Source organism: Geotrypetes seraphini, chromosome 14 (assembly GCF_902459505.1).
Source record: "Geotrypetes seraphini chromosome 14, aGeoSer1.1, whole genome shotgun sequence".
Classification (NCBI taxonomy): Eukaryota; Metazoa; Chordata; class Amphibia; order Gymnophiona; family Dermophiidae; genus Geotrypetes; species Geotrypetes seraphini.
The window spans coordinates 57316496-57337658 of NC_047097.1; the positions used below are offsets into that span (position 1 = coordinate 57316496).

The 21163-nt window shown below is 40.4% G+C and overlaps 1 protein-coding gene across 4 annotated transcripts in view; it reads left to right on the forward strand.

Moving 5' to 3' along the window:
* SCAPER (S-phase cyclin A associated protein in the ER) overlaps positions 1-21163 on the forward strand; it is a 392992-nt gene that overhangs the window by 277752 nt on the left and 94077 nt on the right. For all 4 annotated transcript variants that reach the window (XM_033920795.1, XM_033920797.1, XM_033920796.1 and 1 more), the window contains 2 exons: positions 4843-5075; positions 18508-18663. In XM_033920795.1, the coding sequence (XP_033776686.1) occupies positions 4843-5075; positions 18508-18663 (389 nt within the window). The remainder of the gene's footprint in view (positions 1-4842; positions 5076-18507; positions 18664-21163) is intronic.

A 21163-nucleotide genomic window follows, 5' to 3' on the forward strand; every position in this document is an offset into this window, starting at 1 on the left:
CCCACACAAAATCATGTACATTTGACAGGCCTACTTCGTACTTGTGGAGTGTTTATGCAACGCCCAAAGATATAAGTATGCATAATCTTTATCTCAGTGTAGGCACCGTGAAAATTACCCCCAAAGTTTATATTCATCAGGGGTTCAGATTATTTAGTAAAGTAATTGTGCAAATTATTCAGATGGACAAACTGTTTTACTGATATTCCAGTGACATATTCAGCTATCATTAAATGCTTTCATATAATAAAACTTTTTTTAATAGTGATCTTAAGAAATTTATTCTGAAAATTCTGCTTGTAGTTTGTCATATTTTCATGAGTCAAGCAGTTGAATTGCTAATATTTAGAGGAAGAGATGCACAAAAAAGTTAGTGGGAGACACAAAGCAAGTCAAATGTAACCTGGAAATTTGATTCCTCGTACTAGAGTGCTGTTTTCCATTGAAGCTTACAAAGGGCATTCCAGCTATTGGATTATAATTAAAGTCAGTGAAAGGTGCTTGTCTTGCACTAGCTCAGTCATAACACGGTCTTCGTTCTGCTGCACGAGCCAGAACACAGGCTCCTTGGTTAATTGGAAAAGGGAGGAAATCCCATGGGCGCTTTATAAGTGGCAGGAAGCACTCTGCTGCCTGATAACCATGTTTATCACTGAAACGTTTTTACGCAATACTGCTGTATGTACACACAAACACACACGTAACGTTATTTCTTGATATTTCTAATTAAGTGAAATTTGTCATGGAAAGAGAATAAAGACTACTAATCAGTTTGTAAAATTTAGAACTTAGTATTCAAAGGGGTCACCACTTCCATTAATGTATATTTAAAACCAATTTATCCGTACAAGTTGGATTGATGGCTTATCTGGTCCACTCATGGATAATTTTATCCAAATAGCAACTGGTTATTACTGCTTTCTTATAGCAGGGTGATTTATGTTCTTTAGCACTTTGTTTACTGACAGCATTGTAGAAAACTACATTGTTAGCCTTTATTCTGGGTTAATGCCCCTATACAAATGCAAACTCCCGGTCCTTCCCAAGTTAAATGGATAAATTTGACCTGGGAATTGTCATTTTAAAACGTCTTTATTAAGAATTCAACAGTCAGAAAACAGCTTGAGTCTAGAAGAACTTCAGTTTTTGTTTAAAGCAAACGGCAAATGAGTATCCACCCACCCTCCCCACCCCCCATAACTACCCCTGTCTCCCCACCATGTGCCCAGGGATTTAGAAACCCACACAAGTTAGAACGACATATCAATGCCTATCCAAATCATTCAGTATAAGACTGCAAGCATTTGAAGGAAGTGCCTGCATATAAGGTTCCCACACCTGCAGGAAATCTTTCCTTCTCTTAAAAAGCATATCTAGAATAGTATACAGTAGCTCCAAGTCTATTCCTCCAAAGCCAATGTGTAGGGTTCATAGACAAAATTGCGCGAGACAACGGCACGCCGACAACTGAGCGCAGACAACTGAGCGCAAGGTTGACGGCGCGCCGAAGAAAAGCACTATTTTAAAGGGTTCTGACGGGGGTGTTGGTGGGGAACCCCCCTATTTTACTTAACAGACATTGCGCTGGCGTTGTGGGGGGTTTGGGGGGTTGTAACCCCCCTCATTATACTTGAAACCAAGCTTTTTGCCTATTTTTTAGGGAAAAAGTTCAGTTTTAAGTTGGCGCGCCGTTGTCTCGCGCGATTTAGTCCCGTCACCAATGTGTAGAGGGGAAGCATCACTCATCCAATGGCAGAAAATAAAATTTCCCCCCTCTCTAAAGCCATCTTACAAACCAACAGCCAAGGCCCCATCCCCTGTGTCCCCAGGAGATCAATTTTACCCAGCTGTGTGCCCATGGGATCCTCCCTAGGGCATAGATCAAGCATTATTCCCAAATAGCCAAAGAGTTTTTGTGCTCTGTTGTGTCTGAATCTGAGTGCCTATTTCATAAAAGCATATTTTTGGAATTCTGAAATAGGTATCCATTTTTAAAATGAAGCCCAAAATGTTTAATGGTTCAAGCTGTACTCTTTTCTTCAGTAATGCTGAAATGTATATACAAAAGAATTAAGAACGTCAGAGAAATGTTGCTATATGTCAGCACATTATACAGTAGAAAAGCATTAGAGTTGGAACATAACCATATCAGGTTTATTTTAAATAGAGAGATCACAGCCTTACTGTTGTTCCCTCTAGTTGTTTCTGCATGTATTCTTGGACTGCTTTCAGTGCATTGTATACTGCATGCAGAAATTCTGTTCTCAAGCTCTAAAATGATATCAGTTCTCAGGGTCAGTGTGGGTTTTGTGGAATTTATGGAATATATACGTAATTCTGTCAATTCTAAACTTAATTCTAAACTTAGACTAGCTGAATTTCTCCCCGTTTATTATTTGGAGAAAGGTGTGTGACTTTACATTTAACTCAAGACCTGTCATTTTTTTTAACCTGTTAGCAACTAAGACAAGCTCTCCTTATTCCCAGGCTGGGTTCCGTGAAACCCTTCTTGAAATGACCTCAGTCATGACCTGCTTAGACCACCCACTTAAAAGGACCAAGCGTTCATTTCATTTTTGTGCCAACTAAATTGTTGAGCATATTAGCAAAGGCAGGAATGTTTACTATTAATAATTGCATATCTCTGAAAACATTTTTGTTGGGGCAAGCCCGTTTGCTGAAATCACATCAGGACATTCCATTGTGGGTAGTTATCCACAGATTTCTTTAAAACGCTGTGACTTAATGTACAAAGTTAATAACAAAAATGTGTAGAACACCTCTATTAATTGCCTCCTAAGTGTAAAGTAGTTTTCTCAACACATTACTAGAAGTTTGTACCTCACATCAGAATCCCAATGGAGATGTATCTTGATGAATTAGAATATAAGAATAGCCTTACTGCAGTGGTCTCAAACTTGCGGCCCAGGGGCCACATGCGCCAGGTACTATTTTGAGTCCCTCGGTATGTTTATCATAATCACAAAAGTAAAATAAAACAGTTTCTTGATCGTATGTCTCTTTAGCTATGAATGACAATATTATTATTAAGACTTAGCCAAAAGGAAAGATTTATAAACTATGAAGAGTTTTACCTCATGCAAAATTATCATTTCATTAATAAGACATTAACTATTTTTTTCTGAAGCCCTCCAAGTACCTACAAATCCAAAATGTGGCCCTGCAAAGGGTTTGAGTTGGAGACCACTGCCTTACTGGGTCAGACCAATGGTCCATCAAGCCCAGTAGCCTTTTTTCACGGTAACCAATTCAGGTCACTAGTACCTGGCAAAGTAAATAATCTTGTTTTTCTAATTAAACTAATTAAAGGGGAGTCTTTTTTTTTGTAGACTTACACTTTTATGCTATTCTTTTAGAATAGCTCTATATAGCACTATAAAAGAACAACAAAATGGGTGGAAAAATATAACTGTGAGTTGCTTGAACTTTAGATACTGATTGATTTAAACCACTGGATTTCAACCCAGCCCTCAGGATAAACCCAGCCACTCAGGTATTTTAGATATCCACAAAGAATATGTGTTTTCTTACCCTTTGTGACTCCGTGCAGTGCTGCGTGCGTCTGGTAGCGCTATAGAAATAATTAATAGTAGAAGTAGTAGGAATGGGGCAGGGATAGGGACAAAACTCGCGGAGACGGGACAGAGAAATTTAGTTCCTGTGGGGATAGGGACAATTTTGTCCTCTTGTCATTCCCTAGTAAGTATCATATTATGAAAAAAAATGTGTACTGCTGTTTGAATAATTTTACTGCCGTAAATGTCGATTTCCTAAGTTCAGTTTATTCTTGCTGTATACTGCCTTTGGTGAATTTCTTCCAAAAAGGAGACAAATAAATCCTAATAAAATAGATATGTGCTGACTCCACTACATGCAAATCTATCTCAGTATTCATATTCTTTGTGAATAGCCTGAAAATCTGACCTGCTCTTTGTGTCTTTGCAAATGCCTGTTTATCACAGATAACTTTGTGTACAGTATTTTATATAAATTTATAGTTAATGAGTGACTGCATACAAAATTATGCAAAGCAGTTTTTTAACAATGAGAACAAAATAAAACTACATATGAGGTTGGTTTGAAAAGCTTGGTAAAAAAGCAATTTAAAAAACTTAATCTCCATTGAGGGATATATACTGGAGGGGCATAATCGAAAGGGACGTCTTAGTCCGTTTACGTCCAACTCACAAGTCGTCCAAAGTAAAAAAACAGCCTAGGACACATTTTTGAAAAATACGTCCAAAATTTTTTTACTTTAAAAAATCGTCTAATTATACGTCCTGCAGATCTGATCGTCCAAGTCGCTAAATCGTCCATCTTTATACCACATTTTTGTCTAACTTTTCATCCAAGTCCAAAACGCCCAGAACAAGCCCTGTTAGACGTGGGAGGAATCTGCAAAGTGATGGACTGAACACCCAGACATGCCACCTAAATAGTGGGGTACTTTACAGGGCACTGCTGTGAACTTCACAAAAATGGTGCCATGTCTTCTCCTCACTACAGCTCCCTTATAGGTTACAGTAAGCCCCCCAAACCACCTCCAGAATCCCCTAGACCCACTTATCTACCACCCTAATAGCCCTTATGGCTGCAGGAGCCACTTATATGCCAATACAAAAGGGTTTTGGGGGTGTATAGGGGAGTGCACATGTTTAAGTATCAATGTAGTGATTACAGGGGCTTATGGGCATGGGTTATGGCTGAAGTATATATTGCAGAACCAGCTACTTAAAAAGCGACTTACTTTTTAAAAAAAATAGATTACTTCATGATTATAAAATTTATCTTAGAAATTGTATTTCATTTTATGTCATACAGATCTATGTTCCAGAAGAAGATAATACAATATTAGGAAGAAGTGTAAATAAACAAGTGTTTGAAGGTTTGACAACTGGACTTCTCCAAATCAATTCAGTAGTTTTTGAATGTCTGGTTTCTAGTTTCCCACATGAAAGCAATCGATCTACAACAGCAAAATTGTCCACTCAAGAAATGAAAAACAAGCTCTCTCGTGTTGATGATATTCATACAAGAGTTCAAGATCTAATCAGGTATAGTAAACATGATGTTTCCTATCATGTCTTAGACAAAATTCTTTTTTTTAATAATATTTTGTACTTTCCAAGGCCTAATCCTTACAAGGTTTATGACACTAAAGAAAATCCCATGTGGCCAAAAATAACATTAGAAAGACAGTAAATGACGGCAGATAAAGACGTATATGTCCATCCAGTATGCCCAACAAGGTGGCCAGAGCCACACCTGCCACTCTGTGCAGGTTACACTCCTTAATGATTAAACAGCAGCACTACAACCAGGGCAGTAAACAGTTTGTAATGGGTTGTACATCCCGTCCCAGTAACATAAGAATCATGGGTCTTGTCCACTTGCAGAGCAGCCCCTGGGAAGAGGGATATGACGGGGGAATTGAAGTCGTGCCTGAGGAGGCTATAGTCAGTATAGAATGGCTAGGCAGGTGGTGGCAGGACCCAGATCTAATCTAGTCTTCAATTTATATACTGGGTAATCTCCCAACGGAGCTCAACTCAGTTTGCAAGTAATTAAAGACCAGCAAGAAAACGAACAAGAGCATAAGAGAAAAATAAGTTATAGAGCATTCAATTCGTTGAATCTTTAGGTAAACTGTTCAAGTATTGTATAAATAATAATGTTTTTAGGACTTTTCGAAATTGTTATACTGGCCTATCAATCTGACAGAGTCAGGAAGCCATTCCACATCGCTACCAGTTTATAAGCGAAAGATTGACATGTCCCAGCCGATTTAATTCCCGGTAAGCCCTCAAGAATAGTGCTAACTGGTGCTGACAGGGAGCCTGATCCAGCAGAGAGACAAGGCAAGAGTGACTGGTGACGGGAAGGTCCACGGGGACCTGTGCACCAGCAGAGCGAGGATACTCCAGGGTGTCCAGACTTCTTGAAAGGACCAAAGTTTGGCCTACGCCTTTAGATAGGTGGTGAAAGAAAAGGGAGCCAGCTGAACCAAAATGTGCCTGAAGGGACTAGAACATCCATTGACCAAATCATATTTGCCTATCACTTATAAGCAGTTCCATTTGATGCTGCAATATCACACCACCATGTCAAGTCTGAAGAGTAGTCTACTATTATGTCCTCAGCATAGTCACAATGCCCCTAGACCTGTAGTCTGGAACTGGCTGAGAGAACTTTGTAGATAAAGAAGCTAAGCATAACTCAGTGCCTGACAACCCTGAGGAATGGAAATAAACAGCTTCTCTCCATAGAGGAAGTTATGGGGATTGGTGTGATGTTAGAGATGATACCATGATGCACAGGACATGTGAGAATTGCTACTGCTGGTGCTGGACACACCCAGGCTCTGTTGGAAATCTACTGTTAGCATTTAACCTTCAAAAGGTCAACTGTGAGAAAAATGGTTTTTAAAAAAGCTAAAACTAAACTAAACCTTAAGTTTATATAAGGAGCAGCTGTAAAGGTTGTTAGGCATACGCATTGTTTAAAAATACCATTTTGGAAGCCCAGACCAGATATATTCCATGTATTGAAAAAAAGATAGAAAGGAAGGCCAAATGATAGCTGGCATGGCTAAAAGGTAAGGTGAAAGAAGCTATTAGAACAAAACAAAACAAAAAAATCATTCAAAAATGGGAAAAGGAGCTTAATGAAGAAAACAGGATGCAACAAAAGCACTGGCAAATTAGATACAAAGATAAGAAAGGCTAAAAGAGAATTTGAAAAGAAACTTGCTGTAGAGGAAAACACTCAGAAATATTTTCAAGTACATTAAAAGCAGAAAGCCTGTGAGAGAGCTTGTTAGACTTTAAATCATCAAACAGTAAGAGGGGAATTCAGGGAGGATGAGGCCATAGCAGAGAGAGGGTTCTAGGGCTAACTTGGGAAACGGCAGAGTAGTGGTCCTGACATTCATGCCAGGCACAATGGTAGAGATTTATAATGAACAAAATTGTTTATTTACTGAACACATGGTTTAATGGGATATGGATTAAACCAGTCTGCCACATTTTTTTGAAGATGTGGATAAAGATAAGCCAGTTAATACAGTGTATCCTGATTTTTCGAAAGTTTTTGACAAAGTCCTTCATGAGAGACTCCTGAGAAAATGAAAAAATTATGGAATGAAAGCAATGTCCTGGGATTGGGAATTGATAGAGTAGGGTTGAATGGCTAATTCTATCAATGGAGGTTCTGATTGGCTCAGGCACCTAAGGCCCCTCCCAGTGCATTCTAGGATGCAACGGGAATGGGAAGGCTTGTCATTTTGAGGAGGTGGGCCTGCTGGTAGCATGGGGGGGGGAGACCAATTACACCACCAGGCCCTCCTTGGTGTTGGGGGGGTTTGGAAGTTGTCAGAAGGGGCTAGCCTCAGGGGATTGGCATTGGGGGAGTTCATGGCATCTGAGGGGTCTTTGTTTTTAATGGGGCATCGGAGCATTTAACAGAAGGGTCTGCTGTCTTAGCCTTTACTTTCCTGTCAGTGCCTGAGCAGTCAGTGCTCAGGCACCGACAGGAAAGTAAGACTACGACAGCTCAGCCCTGTCATTAAAGTTTGCATTATACAGAGTGCTCATTATAATACTAATGAGCTCCTTGTAATGTATTAGCATAGGATTCTCATGGCTGCTAGGAGGATCAATAGCAGCCATAGAGAAGCCTTCAGTGTACCGGGAGGAGAGTTTCCTTGCAAGTATGACTGTTTAAAACTAGTTTTACTTGCAAGGAAACCTTTTGTGCATCTGGCCAGGTTTTCCGACAGTCTGAAATTTCAGGGTGCTGTATTATGGATGTCTGAATACCAAGTTGTCAGAGCTGCTGATTGATATCTTGTACCCTGCTGACATCTGACACTTGCTGTGCTGAACGTTTGGCACATCCCAGAGCAACCTTAATAGATTGAGGTGTCACCTGAAGCTCCTACTCTGACAGGTATTACAGGCATCGCAATAGGGTAATAGTGCAATTAGAGCTCATTTGTTAAGAGTGATTGTGAGAAGAGTGCATTCAAAACCTGATGTAGACAAACAAATTGGTAGCAATGTTAAAACAACAGAAAGAAATAGAGAGTATGATTGAAGATAAAAAGCCACAAAGTTCATACAGCTCAATAAATTCCTTACCTTCTGTAACACTGCAACCTCGGTTTGATTGCCATCCGTGCTTAGGCATCTCTTGGATACCATATGGCTTTTATATTTTAAATAATCTATTTAATATTTACAGTTTAGTTGTTCTCTGAGGGGATTATTCTTCCTGACTGCAGGATCATTTTTCTTCTCCCTATCCAACCCTCAGATACATTCCCTTCATCCTTATATCCCCTATTCACATGTCTCATGATATCCCCTCTTCTTTGTCATCCTCTGAGATACCCACTCCCTTCTGATTTTGCAGATTCCTTCCCTTATTCCCTTTCAATTTAAAAAAAAGACAAAATTAGAATTGATCACATAAGAAATACCAGAAAATAACATTTGTATAAAAAGTTTGTAAATGCTGCTTAATATGAAAATTGATTATCTGGTCACTTAATTGCTACAAATTTTTCTTCTGAAGTTTCATGGTAACTTCTTTCATCATTTTGGGCCCCTTTTATCAAGCTGTGTCTCTAATTATTGGCTTCTTACTTTTTTAGTTTTATTCAACTTCTTTTATTGTAATTTTTTAACTATTGTAAACCGCATAGAACTTTACGGCCTTGTGATATATAAACTAATTATTATTATTATTATTATTATTAAAGCGTTTTAGCGTGAGCCGGTGAGGTAAATGCTCCGACGCTCATAGGAATTGAATGAGCGTCAGAGCATTTACCTCATCCACCCATGCTAAAATGCTCTACCGCAGCTTGATAAAAGGGAGCCTTTGTTTCTCCGAAAAGTCTGTGAAAAGATGTCATCATACACACCATTCTGAGTCCCTTGCCCTTTGATGTGTCCCATCTTCCACACCCTATTCAGCAACTTGTTTTTAATTGAGTAGGCATGAAGACAAACAAATATATCATATGTTAGTTCTTAGAAAGCCCAATGTGCAGTGTGCTTTTTTAACCTTTATTGCTCTGTCTGCTTGCTTCCTCTCAGACCCAAATGCTAGAATTGCAGCACATACGTGTTGCACTGTGGCCATACAATTTTCATCAACTTCCACATCTGGGATCCTACAGAGGTACAAATTGCTCCATCTAGAGTGATTCTCTAAGTCCTCCAGTTTCTTCATCTTCTATTACAGCTTCTCTATTTGAACTTCTAAACTAACCATTGATTCCGCCTGCTTTTCTACTTCCTCCACCCTCTGACCCAGATCGCCAAGGCCTGAGTATAGTTTGTTCAGTAGGCCTTTGAACTCTTGAGCCTGGTCAGTAACCTCTGCTTAATCTCTCATTATAAATCGATGAACATCTTCCACAGATCCATTTTGGTCAGTACAACTCCACTGCCACTGTCATTAGAGAATGACACGGTGACAAAATTCATCACCGTTCCCGTCCCCGCGGATAACCGCGGGAAACCATCTTCATGTCATTTTTTAAGGAAAGAGGGAAGAATCAGAGTATGAATGGCCACAACCACTGACCCGCAAGCTTTGCTTTGAATAATGCTGGTGTAGAAGGACAGAGGATGAAATAGACACTAGAAAATTACATGGGTTTCGGTGATGAATTTTGTCACAGTGTCATTCTCTAACTGTCATCCTCCACTTCGATCTCCCCAGCCAGCATAACGTAGCATTCTCTGTGTGTCTGCATCCAGTGGTCACTATTATGATTACATCATGCAATCACACATCATCATCTCAGCCCAGCACTTGAAAAAAAGTATTCAAGTCGCCCACTTTCTCATCCAGCATCACACACTACAACCTGAAACTTTCACCACCACCATCAATGAGAAACTTAGTGAATCAGAGTTAGCTGTGAGGGGGATTGCTCACAATTATGGTCCATCTGCTGGGAGCAATGTGATCAAGCAGTCGCTTTCTGTAGAATTCACCAGAAATTCCCTTTCATAATTTTAATTTGGCTTCTGGAGTCTTCCAGCAATAAAGCTGCTTATAAGCTGTAGCTAATGGAAACAAATTACCCCAAAGTAAGAAAGACTACAGTGGCTGCTTATCAAGCATAGAGTTAGCTTTAAGGTATGCTGGCATACTCATGAATTTCATTCAGGGATGCAGTCCGTATTATTTATATGATTCCTCGTACACTGTTCTCTCCTATCAGGTGCTGTGTTCTTTGATTCCCTTGATTGTACAATGTTTGTTTGCTACACAGAGAACTACTTGTATGGTTGCCTGACCTGAATTTTGGAATAAATTACTTGATTGTCTTAGAGTTGGGAAGGATTGTTGTTGTTTTAAGAAGGTTCTTAAGACTGTGGAGGGGCATAATCTAAAACAACATCTAAGTCCCTTTTTGGCTCAAGGCTCTAGGCGCACAAAGTAGGTAGCAGGGAAATGTCCATTCTCAAAAAAAAAAGTCCAAAATGTGTTTTTTTTGAGAATGGTCTACCTGTACATTCAGCAGTTTAATAGCCCAGACCGCCACTACATGTATGTTTAGAACACATTCCCGATCAAAAAATCGCCCAAGTCCTAAACACCCAAACAAGACCTTTTAGGTGAAGGAGGGGCCAGTCCTTCGCCTAAAAGCCGATTCTCTAACCAGCGTCTGTCATAAACAATGCCAGTTAGAGAATCGTGGAGCCGTCTCCCTGCTTGACATCCCTCGCCTGAACCCATTCGATCGCGATCTTCACTGGCAGGAGGGATTCCCTGTCCCTCCTTCCAGGCACACACACACACACACACACACACACACCCCTGCCGGACCGGCCAGACCATCCCCTAAACCACCCCCACCTGGAACCCCACCCTACTGGTGAAGATAGCGGGGGAGGGGGGATATCCGTAAGGAGAAATTGGGCATCTCCTTCCGGTGAAGTTCACAATCATGCAGGTTCAGGAGGGGGGATGTCCGGCAGGAGAGATTGGGCATCTCTCCTTCCGCAATCGTTACGGATGCGGGGAGATGGGTTGCCTAGACCACTGAGCTGATCGCGGCACCTGCGGTCAGCTCAGCAGCCCTATTCGGAACTTAGTCTAAGTCAAAATGTATAAGTTCCGTCTGGCAACCTGTCAAACTTTATTGATTATGGCTGCCAGGCAAATAAGTCTAGGTCAGCCCATATCCTGCCCACATCCAACCCTATCCACTCCTCCAAAAACGCCCCTTTTCGCTCTGGGCGCATAGAGGTAGTGAAAAGGCCTAAGCTGGTTTTAGATAAGTCTAAAACCAGTTTTGATTATTAGTACTTGGATGACCTGTCTTTTTGATCATCCAAGTACCGACTTAGGATGTTTTTTGGACTTTTTATTATTATTATGAGCCCCTTACTGTTTTTAGCTGCCTATGATTGATTTGGATGGGGCAGTCTGGTAAGGCAATGTGGTCTTTATTTGCCATCATTTTCTATGTTTCTGTGATGGGGGAAGTATCCAAGTAGATTGACTATGTTGTCATACTATGCTTTTAATGTTAGTTTTAAGCCTCACTGTCTTTTTTTTATGCCTGATTATGGATGGGTTTTTGCAATCTGTTTTGCTAGAGTTGACAGAGAAGAGGTGCAGATAAATAAATATTTCATAAATATGGAATAGAAAAGTAAACCACCAGACCAGAGATTTCTAAGTGTTGAACATTGATTTTTGGGTTCATTAGTGAGTGTTTCCCCAAGTCCAAGGCACACCTACATTAACAAAAATGAGACGCACATAAACCTATATAGAGAACTCAATGTGGACTTGGAGAGGACTCAAGGCCAAAAGAAGAGCTGTTAAAGCACTGAAAACCCTACCTTTCCTCTCTTCCAGATTTTTTTTATACAGGGGAGAGACGCATATGAACCAATCAAAAAGGGCCAGCATTATCTATATACAAATTCGGGAAAAGTTGGGTTAGAGCATGCAGTCAACTTATTTAGCTATGTTGGCTTCATGTAGCTGCCAGAGTTCCTTCTCTGTTGCTAATTCAAAATGAGTCACTTTCATTTCTCAGTGCATATTCTCTTCATCATAGGATGAGGATAAAAGGTTGAATAACTCAGAGGAGGAGGCTTTAGGAGGTAGTGCTGTGTATTACATAGACTTGAATCTGAATATACTGTACATGCCCATCAGCTGCCCATTAATTTTCACATTTTGGGACTCATGCATTAGCCAGGAAGGAGAGGCATGTGTGAATATGTATGTTCTCATAAAGAAGATCCTGCAAGTTAAAAAAAACCCCACTACTGGTGCTGGTTTGGTCTGCACATCAGGGAAAGGAAAAAATAGTCAATGGCATGGATAAGCAGACTGGATAGGCCATATGGTCTTTATTTACCATTATTTTCTCTGTTTCAGTGTTTTCCTTTGCACACCTCATGCACATATAAAGGTCTGATGGCATACCAGTATGTCTTGGCATACCAGTATGCCTTGGCATGCTAGCAGAGAAACATTGTTAGTGAGCGATCTGTGAAAAGAAACTGTGTGCTTTGCCAGGGTACTGCCAAAGTTGTAACCTAGTAATTTATGAATGATAGAAAACTATAAATCCGAGGGAGAGCTTTTTGTTTTTAGCACATTTTAATCTTCCATCAGTATTTTATAGATTTTACTATTACTATTACTATTTTTTCTTTTTAATCATTAAAAAAACTTTATATACACTAGAGCAGGGCTGCCCAAGTCCGGTCCTCGAGATCTACTGGCAGGCCAGGTTTTCAGGATATCCACAATGAATAAGCATGAGAGAGAGATTTGACTACCAAGAAGACAGTGCATATTCATTGTGGATATCCTGAAAACCTGGCCTGCCAGTAGATCTCGAGGACCGGACTTGGGCAGCCCTGCACTAGAGTATATTTGTCTTGCTCCATTTTTCAGCCATAATAGTCTATGGAACCTGGCTAAATGTTTCATAGAATAATGAAATGAAGTAGTGTGGTGTTTGAAATATGGCAAGTATTTTTAGTTTCTTGCTTTCTGCACTGTCCTCTTCTATCAGAATCTTCAATCAGAGGGGCAAATATACATTGCCAAAAAGGGATAATGAAACCAATAATGCATTTACTGTATAACTTGAGCTACACTCATTAAAGTGTGTATATGTATCACTACTGTTTAACTTCCCAAGAATAGATTTTTCAAATATTTGAAACACAGGATATCATTTAAAATATTTTACCTAGTTCATCATAGCCCTTTTTCCAGTCTCAAATGGAGTGGATCAGCAGCACTGTAATAATAAAACTGACTGAATTTCTAGCATTTAAACAGGTAATTCAACCTCAAAATCTAGACACTTTGGACCAGATACTGTAAACGATGTCTAAATCAGCAGCCGCCTGCAAAAAATAATGCTGGCCGTATGTCAATCACATTTAGGTGATGTGTAAAGAATCATGGATAATGGCACCTATCACAAAACTTCGGCTTCTGCAATGTAGGCCAGGGTTTATTGGCCTACGTTACAGACACCTAAGTTCTTTTGAGAATCATGTCTAATGGCACCTAAGGTCAGAAATTTAACATACTTTGCTACTAGCTAAACATATACACTTTGGTGTAGTCATCTATCAATGGCATTCCAAACATGCCTCGAAGTACTACGGCTTTGGCAGTATATAAGAATAAAATTATTATTATTATTATCCTGAAGGATCAGTTACCTCACCTCTTTGCCAATCTCTTCAGTGGTGGATGGAGTCAACAAATCTCTTCAGAGGGTTGTTGTTTCACATCCCCCCATATCAGGGAGTGCTCACCACGGATGCATCCATGTATGCTTGGAGAGCTCACCTGGATGGTCTCAGGACACAAGGTCGATGGTCTGCTCAAGAGAAGACATTCCACATTAACCTGTTAGAGCTGCGGACAATTCAAAATGCTCTAAAGATCTTTCATAAGAACATAAGCAATGCCTCCGCTGGGTCAGACCTGGGGTCCATCGTGCCCAGCAGCCCGCTAACTCGGCGGCCCAACAGGTCCAGGACCTATGCAGTAATCCTCTATACCCTTCTATCCCCTTTTCCAGCAGGAAATTGTCCAATCCTTTCTTAAACCCTAGTACCGTATTCTGCCCTATTACATCCTCTGGAAGCGCATTCCAGGTGTCCACCACACGTTGGGTAAAGAAGAACTTTCTAGCATTCGTTTTGAATCTATCCCCTTTCAACTTTTCTGAATGCCTTCTTGTTCTTTTATTTTTTGAAAGTTTGAAGAATCTGTCCCTCTCTACTCTCTCTATGCCCTTCATGATCTTGTAAGTCTCTATCATATCCCCTCTAAGTCTCCTCTTCTCCAGGGAAAAGAGACCCAGTTTCTCCAATCTCTCAGCGTATGAAAGGTTTTCCATCCCTTTAATCAGACGTGTTGCTCTCCTCTGAACTCTCTCAAGAAACGCCATATCCTTCTTAAGGTATGGCGACCAGTATTGGACTTTCAGGAGCATCTTTCTAACCAAGTCCTCCTTGTTCGAACAAACAATCAAGTAGCGATGTACTACATCAACAAACAGTGGGAACGGGCTCTCTTCCTCTGTGTCAAGAAGCAGAGCACATTTGGAATGGGGCAATTGTTTGAATCATATTCCTCAAAGCCATATATATACAAGGGAAACAGAATACTCTAGCCGACAAGCTCAGCAGATTTCTTTGGCTGCACTCAACTTCAGCTGGACTCTCAACTCCAAAGTTTTATATCACATCTTCTCATTATGAAGGACTCCTCAGATGGACCTATTTGCGTCTCCCCACAACTACAAATTGCCTCAATTCTGCTCCAGATAGTACTCTCCTCATCGTCTTGAAGCAGATGCATTTCTTTTGGATTGGATGAACAGGTTCCTCTATGCATTTCCGCCAGTCCCTCTCATTCTCAAGACTTTAGTCAAGCTCAAGCACAAATCAGCCACTATGATCCTGATAGTTCTTTGGTAGCCCAGACAACCTTGGTTTTCCCTTCTACTTCAGCTGAGTGCCAAGTATCCAATTACTTTACAAAAATTTCCATCTCTGCTCATTCAGAGTCAAGGATCTTTGTTACATCCCAATCTGCAATCTCTGCACCTAACAGCTTGGCATCTCTCGGCCTGACTTAAGCAGATTTTAATCTTTCTGACTCAATACAAGCCATATATAGCTGCTTCTACAAAACCTTCTACTCAGCAATGCTATCAACATAAGTAGACATGCTTCAATTCATGGTGTTCTCTATGTGTCCAAGATGCTTCCTCCTCTTCTCTTCCTTCAATGTTGGATTATCTTCTCAATTTATCCAATTCTGGACTTAAAACCAATTCGGTCAGAGTTCACTTCAGTGCTATTAGTGCTTTTCATGCTCCTGTCAACAATAAACCTCTGTCCACTTACCCCCTGGTTTTCCAGTTTATGAAAGGACTTTTCAACTCCAAACCTCCTCTCAAGCCACCTTCAATTGTCTGGGATCTTAATGTAGTCCTCACCAGTCTGATGACGTCACCATTTGAACCACTGGCATCAACTCATCTTATGTTTCGCACTTGGAAAGTGGTCTTCTTGATCTCTATCACTTCCGCTCGTCGAGTGAATGTACTTCAAACATTGTTTCTGATCCACCATATGCAGTATTTCATCATGGCAAGGGGATTCTCAGGACCAATCCTAAATTCCTCCCAAAAGCAGTCACATCATGTAACCTGAATCAATTCATTGTGCTTCCAGGTTTTTTTCCCAAAGCTTCATTCTCATCCTGGAGAAACTGCTCTATAGGCTTTGGACTGTAAGCATGCCTTGGCTTATTACATACAAAGGACTAAGCCATACCGGACTTCATCTCTTTTGATCCTAACAGATTGGGTAATCCCTATAACCAAGAGAACTATTTCCACATGGTTAACGGCCTGTATTTCCTTCTTCTATGCTCAGGATGGACTGCAGCTTGAGGGATGTGTTACAGCACACAAGATCTGAGCTATAGCAACATCAGTAGCTTTCTTACGTTTCACTCCCATTGATGAAATTTGCAAAGCAGCTACTTGGTCCTCAGTTCACACATTCACCTCTTATTACTCTCTAGAATCCTATTCCTGATGAGATGGTCGTTTCAGCCAAGCAGTATTACAGAATTTATTTTCCTCTTAATAGCCAACTCTCCCTCCATCCCTTTATAGTAAGCTAAAGAGTCCCATACGTGAGAATATGCTGCTTACTTGTCCTAGGATAAAGCACAGCAACTTACCATAGCAGATGTTATCTGGAGACAGCCGGCAGATATTCTCACATCCCTCCCACTTCCCCTGGTTGGCTTTTTAGTTTATGGAACTGAGGTACCATGAGTTGGCATCAGGCATGAAGGCACTCACACATGCACAGTGCAGGGAGTCGCAAAGTTTCTAAAAACTTAAAGTGGCAATGCATTTTACCACTGTCCATACCGGGCTCTATGGATGATGTGAAAATATTTGCCTGCTGTCTCCGGACAGCATCTGTTATGGTAAGTATCTGTGCTTTATCTTCGGGTAAAGAAAAAGTCATGGGGGGCCAGATCAGGTGAGTAGGAAGGGTGTTCCAATTTAGTTATTTGTTTACTTGCTAAAAACTCCCTCACAGACAGTGCCGTGTGAGCTGGTGCATTGTCGTTATTCAAAAGCCATGAGTTTTTGGCGAAAAGTTCAGGTCATTTTCAACATTTTTCACGCAGCCTTTTCAGTACTTCCAAATAGTAAACTTGGTTAACTGTCCAGTTGGTATAAATTCATAATGAATAATCCCTCTATTATCAAAAAAAAGGTTAGCAACATCGTTTTGACTCTTGATTTGGACTGACAGAACTTTTTTGGTCATAGAGAATTGGCTGACTTCCATTGTGCACTTTGACGCTTTGTTTCAAGGTCATATTAGTACATCCATGTTTCATCCCCAGTGATAACACGGCCCAAAATGCCGTCTTGCCTCGCCAAAAGGTCTTGGCAAACGTCATCTCTCCTTTGCTTTTGTTCATCGGTGAGCTCCTTCGGAACCATTTTTGCACACACCTTCCTCATGCTAAGATTTTCAGTTAAGATTTTCCTGTTCCTCTATCAATTTACTTGGTCTGCTATGCTTCTCAGAGTCAGCTAACAATTTTGCTCATTACTGGCCGCCCTGACCTCTCTTCATCAGTGACGCTTTCTCTCGCCTCAGAAAAAGTTTAATCCATTTGTACACTGCCATTTTCTTCATGGCATTATCCCCATAAACTTGGACTAACATGTCCCTGATTTCATTTCTATTCTTGCCAAGTTTAACAAGAAATTTATTGTTTGTTTGTTACTCTAATTCAAGCTCTGGCATTCTCGCAACAGCACACAAAAACAGGCAACAACAATAATGAATGTCACTCAGCAAGACACCGCCACAAGTCGACACAAACACAGCTGTGAAACACTGATATACCAAGGTTATGAAACCTTGCCAAGCTATTTGTACAGTGTTGCCGACGTAAGTACACAGTGGTAAGTTCATGAACCTAACTGTCAGATCTCGTATACACACAAATTTAACCATTTTCTTGGAGCTGGTATAAATTTGTCTATCAGCATTTGTGTGCTGCTGAGGCTGGATCTGAGAGCTTAAGTTGCCTTAATAAAATAGTTTCCTTAATTTATTCTTTGTTTAAACAATTTGTTCTTGGGACTGGAGGAATAGAAATTATTATTGTGCCCGAGTTGGATCGGTTAAGTAATGATAACATCTGATTGAGACGCCTTAATAAAATAGCTGTAATTGAAGAGACTGACTCAAGTCAATTAAACCTCCAAATAGGAAGGGCTCGTATACACTGTAACATAGCTCAGAGGCATGTAACTCTGAAGAGGGGGAGGTAATCCCCTCTTGGAATAAGAGTTGTATATCCAATCATAGCATAGTATTTGGTAAAAACGAGTCCAACTTTTGAAGGTATAAATTGATTGAAGAACTATATTCAACACTTAGATAGTGTTGAATATAGTTCTTCAATCAATTTATACCTTCAAAAGTTGGACTCGTTTTTACCAAATACTATGCTATGATTGGATATACAACTCTTATTCCAAGAGGGGATTACCTCCCCCTCTTCAGAGTTACATGCCTCTGAGCTATGTTACAGTGTATACGAGCCCTTCCTATTTGGAGGTTTAATTGACTTGAGTCAGTCTCTTCAATTACAGCTAAGCTATTTTTCTGACTCAATTGCTACATTGTCCCTGTTTATTGGAAACATAGTTGCCTTAATAAAATAGGCTTAAAATAGTTATATCTTTGGACTTCTCAGATAGGTATCCTGTTATGAAATTAAGTCCATTGTATTAAATATTGTGTTACGATAACATTCATGATATGTGATTGCTATAAAATCACTTGAAACTGGCAAGGTTCCAATTCTCAATATAACATAGTATTTACAATGTGTTTTCCTCTCATCTAGCTATATGGTGAATATAGGACTTATAGACAAACTGTGTGGCTGCTTCCTCTCTGTTCAAGGTCCTATAGATGAAAATCCCAAAATAGCTGCTTTTCTTCAGAATGCTGCATCAATGTTGCATGGAATGTGCCGCCTCTCCTTTGCAGTCACTGCAAGGTATGTTTTTACTATCAGTTGTTCCCAAATTATCTTTTCTGTAAAACCTGCATTAAAAACATAGTCCATTGTAATAATAGTTTAAAGCTATTTTCTTCAGTTGATGGTGTAAGCTGAGTCGCTGTTTTAGCCCAGTGGTTCCCAAACCTGTCCTGGGGGACCCCCAGCCAGTCAGGTTTTCAAGATATCCCTAATGAATATGCATGAGAGAGATTTGCATACCTGTCACTTTCATTATATGCAAATCTCTCTCATGCATATTCATTAGGGATATCTTGAAAACCTGACTGGCTGGGGGTCCCCCAGGACAGGTTTGGGAACAACTGTTTTAGACCAAGGGGTTATAAATATGAAGCTAAAGAGGGAAAGGAGAGTCGGGGAAATATTTCTTCACAGATTAGGTGCTGAATCCATGAACTTGTAGTCTTAATCTCAGTGTTTCTCATTTCGATCCTGGAGTACCCCCTTGCCAGTCAGGTTTTCAGGATATCTACGATAAATATGCATGAAGGAAATTTGTATATAATGGAGGCAGTGTATACAAATCAAGTTTATGCATATTCATTGTGGATATCCTGAAAACCTGACTGGCAAGGGGGTACTCCAGGGCCAAGTTGAGAAATACTCGTCTAACTTTCCCATTTCCACCAGTGCACAGAGGAGGCAAATGATGAACCAATTTTAAAAATGTGTTTTGTATTATATTTATTTCACAAATATTAGTACTAAAATCACTTAGGCCATAGTGTTGTGCGTTGTGATAGAGATGATGTTGGTTTGAAACCTGGCCATCGGAACTTGGTTTAATGTAGGCATACTGTGGAGTTGCTTCATTCAAGTTTTAGAGGGAATAAAGATAGAAGGGAAGGGCACAGAGGCAAAGAAGAAAGATTACTATGGTGGCTTCTCCGTGCAGAAGACCTACTCTGATGGACCTTAGAGGGAGGCATCCTTCAGGCCAGCAGTAGTTCCCTAGAGCTACCCAAGTATGCCACATAGATAAGAGACTTTGAAGAGAGAAGCTGAAAACCAGAGAAAAGATTGTTTTAAAAAAATTCTATATAAATGCACTGATTAGTATGTTACCTTTTCTCTCAATTGCACTTACATTGATTGACATGGTTGCCATTTGCTTCTGTGTTTCATACTTACAAGCAAGTAATGATACAACTTGTATTAGACCAATATAAGGATAGTACAAACATGATTTATAAAAACATCGTTTAACAGCTCTTATATAAGTTTTATACAAGATTTGTTTTCTCCATGACCCATAAAGATTATGCTGTTTCTAAGTAAGAATTAAAAACAAAGTATAGGAGTATTATTTCATTACTTTTCTCTCAAATTCTTCCTTTGGCACTATAGAAACATAGAAAAAAGCGGCAGAAAAGGGCTATAGCCCACCAAGTCTGCCCATTCCAAGTATCCTCTCCCCTGAATTTACTCCCTTAAAGATCCCACGTGAGTATCCCATTTTTTCTTAAAATCCGTCACGCTGTTGGCCTTTATCACCTGGAGTGGGAGTCTGTTCCAATGATCCACTACTCTTTCGGTGAAGAAATACTTCCTGGAGTCGCCATGAAACTTCCTTCCCCTGATTTTCAGCGGATGCCCTCTGGTGGTCGAGGGTCCCATGAGCCAGAAGATATCATCCTCTGACTCGACGCATCCCGTGATGTACTTATATGTTTCAATCATATCTCCCCGTTCTCTTCTTTCCTCAAATGAGTACAGCCGCAATTTTTTTAGTCTTTCTTCATACGTGAGATCCTTGAGCCCCAAGACCATCCTGGTGGCCGTTCGCTGAACCAACTCGATCCTCAGCACGTCCTTTCGGTAGTGTGGTCTCCAAAACTGAACACAGTACTCCAAGTGAGGCCTCACCATGGCTCTGTACAACGGCATCATAACTTCAGGTCTCCTGCTGACGAAACCTCTGCGGATACACCCCATCATTTGTCTTGCCCTGGAGGAAGCCTTCTCCACTTGATTGGCAACTTTCATGTCCTCACTAATGATCACCCCTAGGTCGCGTTCCGCTGTGGTCCTAACCAAGGTCTCGCCATTTAGTACATAAGTTCTACGTGGGTTTCTCTTACCCAGGTGCATTATCTTGCATTTTTTAGCATTGAAGCCTAGCTGCCAAGTATTTGACCATTGTTCCAGCAGCAGTAGGTCGTGTGCCATATTATCAGGTAATAAGCTTTTGCCTACTATGTTGCAAAGTTTGGCGTTGTCGGCGAACAGTGATACCCTTCCTCTGAGTCCTTGTGTCATATCTCTTATGAATAAGTTAAATAGAATCGGGCCCAGGACCAAGCCCTGCAGCACTCCACTGATCACGTCCGATGCTTCGGATGGGGTACCGTTCACCACCACCTTCTGAATTCTACCGCTCAGCCAATCCCCAACCCATGTAGTTAGAGTGTCTCCTAATCCTATCGATTTCAGCTTGTTTAGTAATCTTCGATGAGGGACGCTAATGTTATCACTTAAA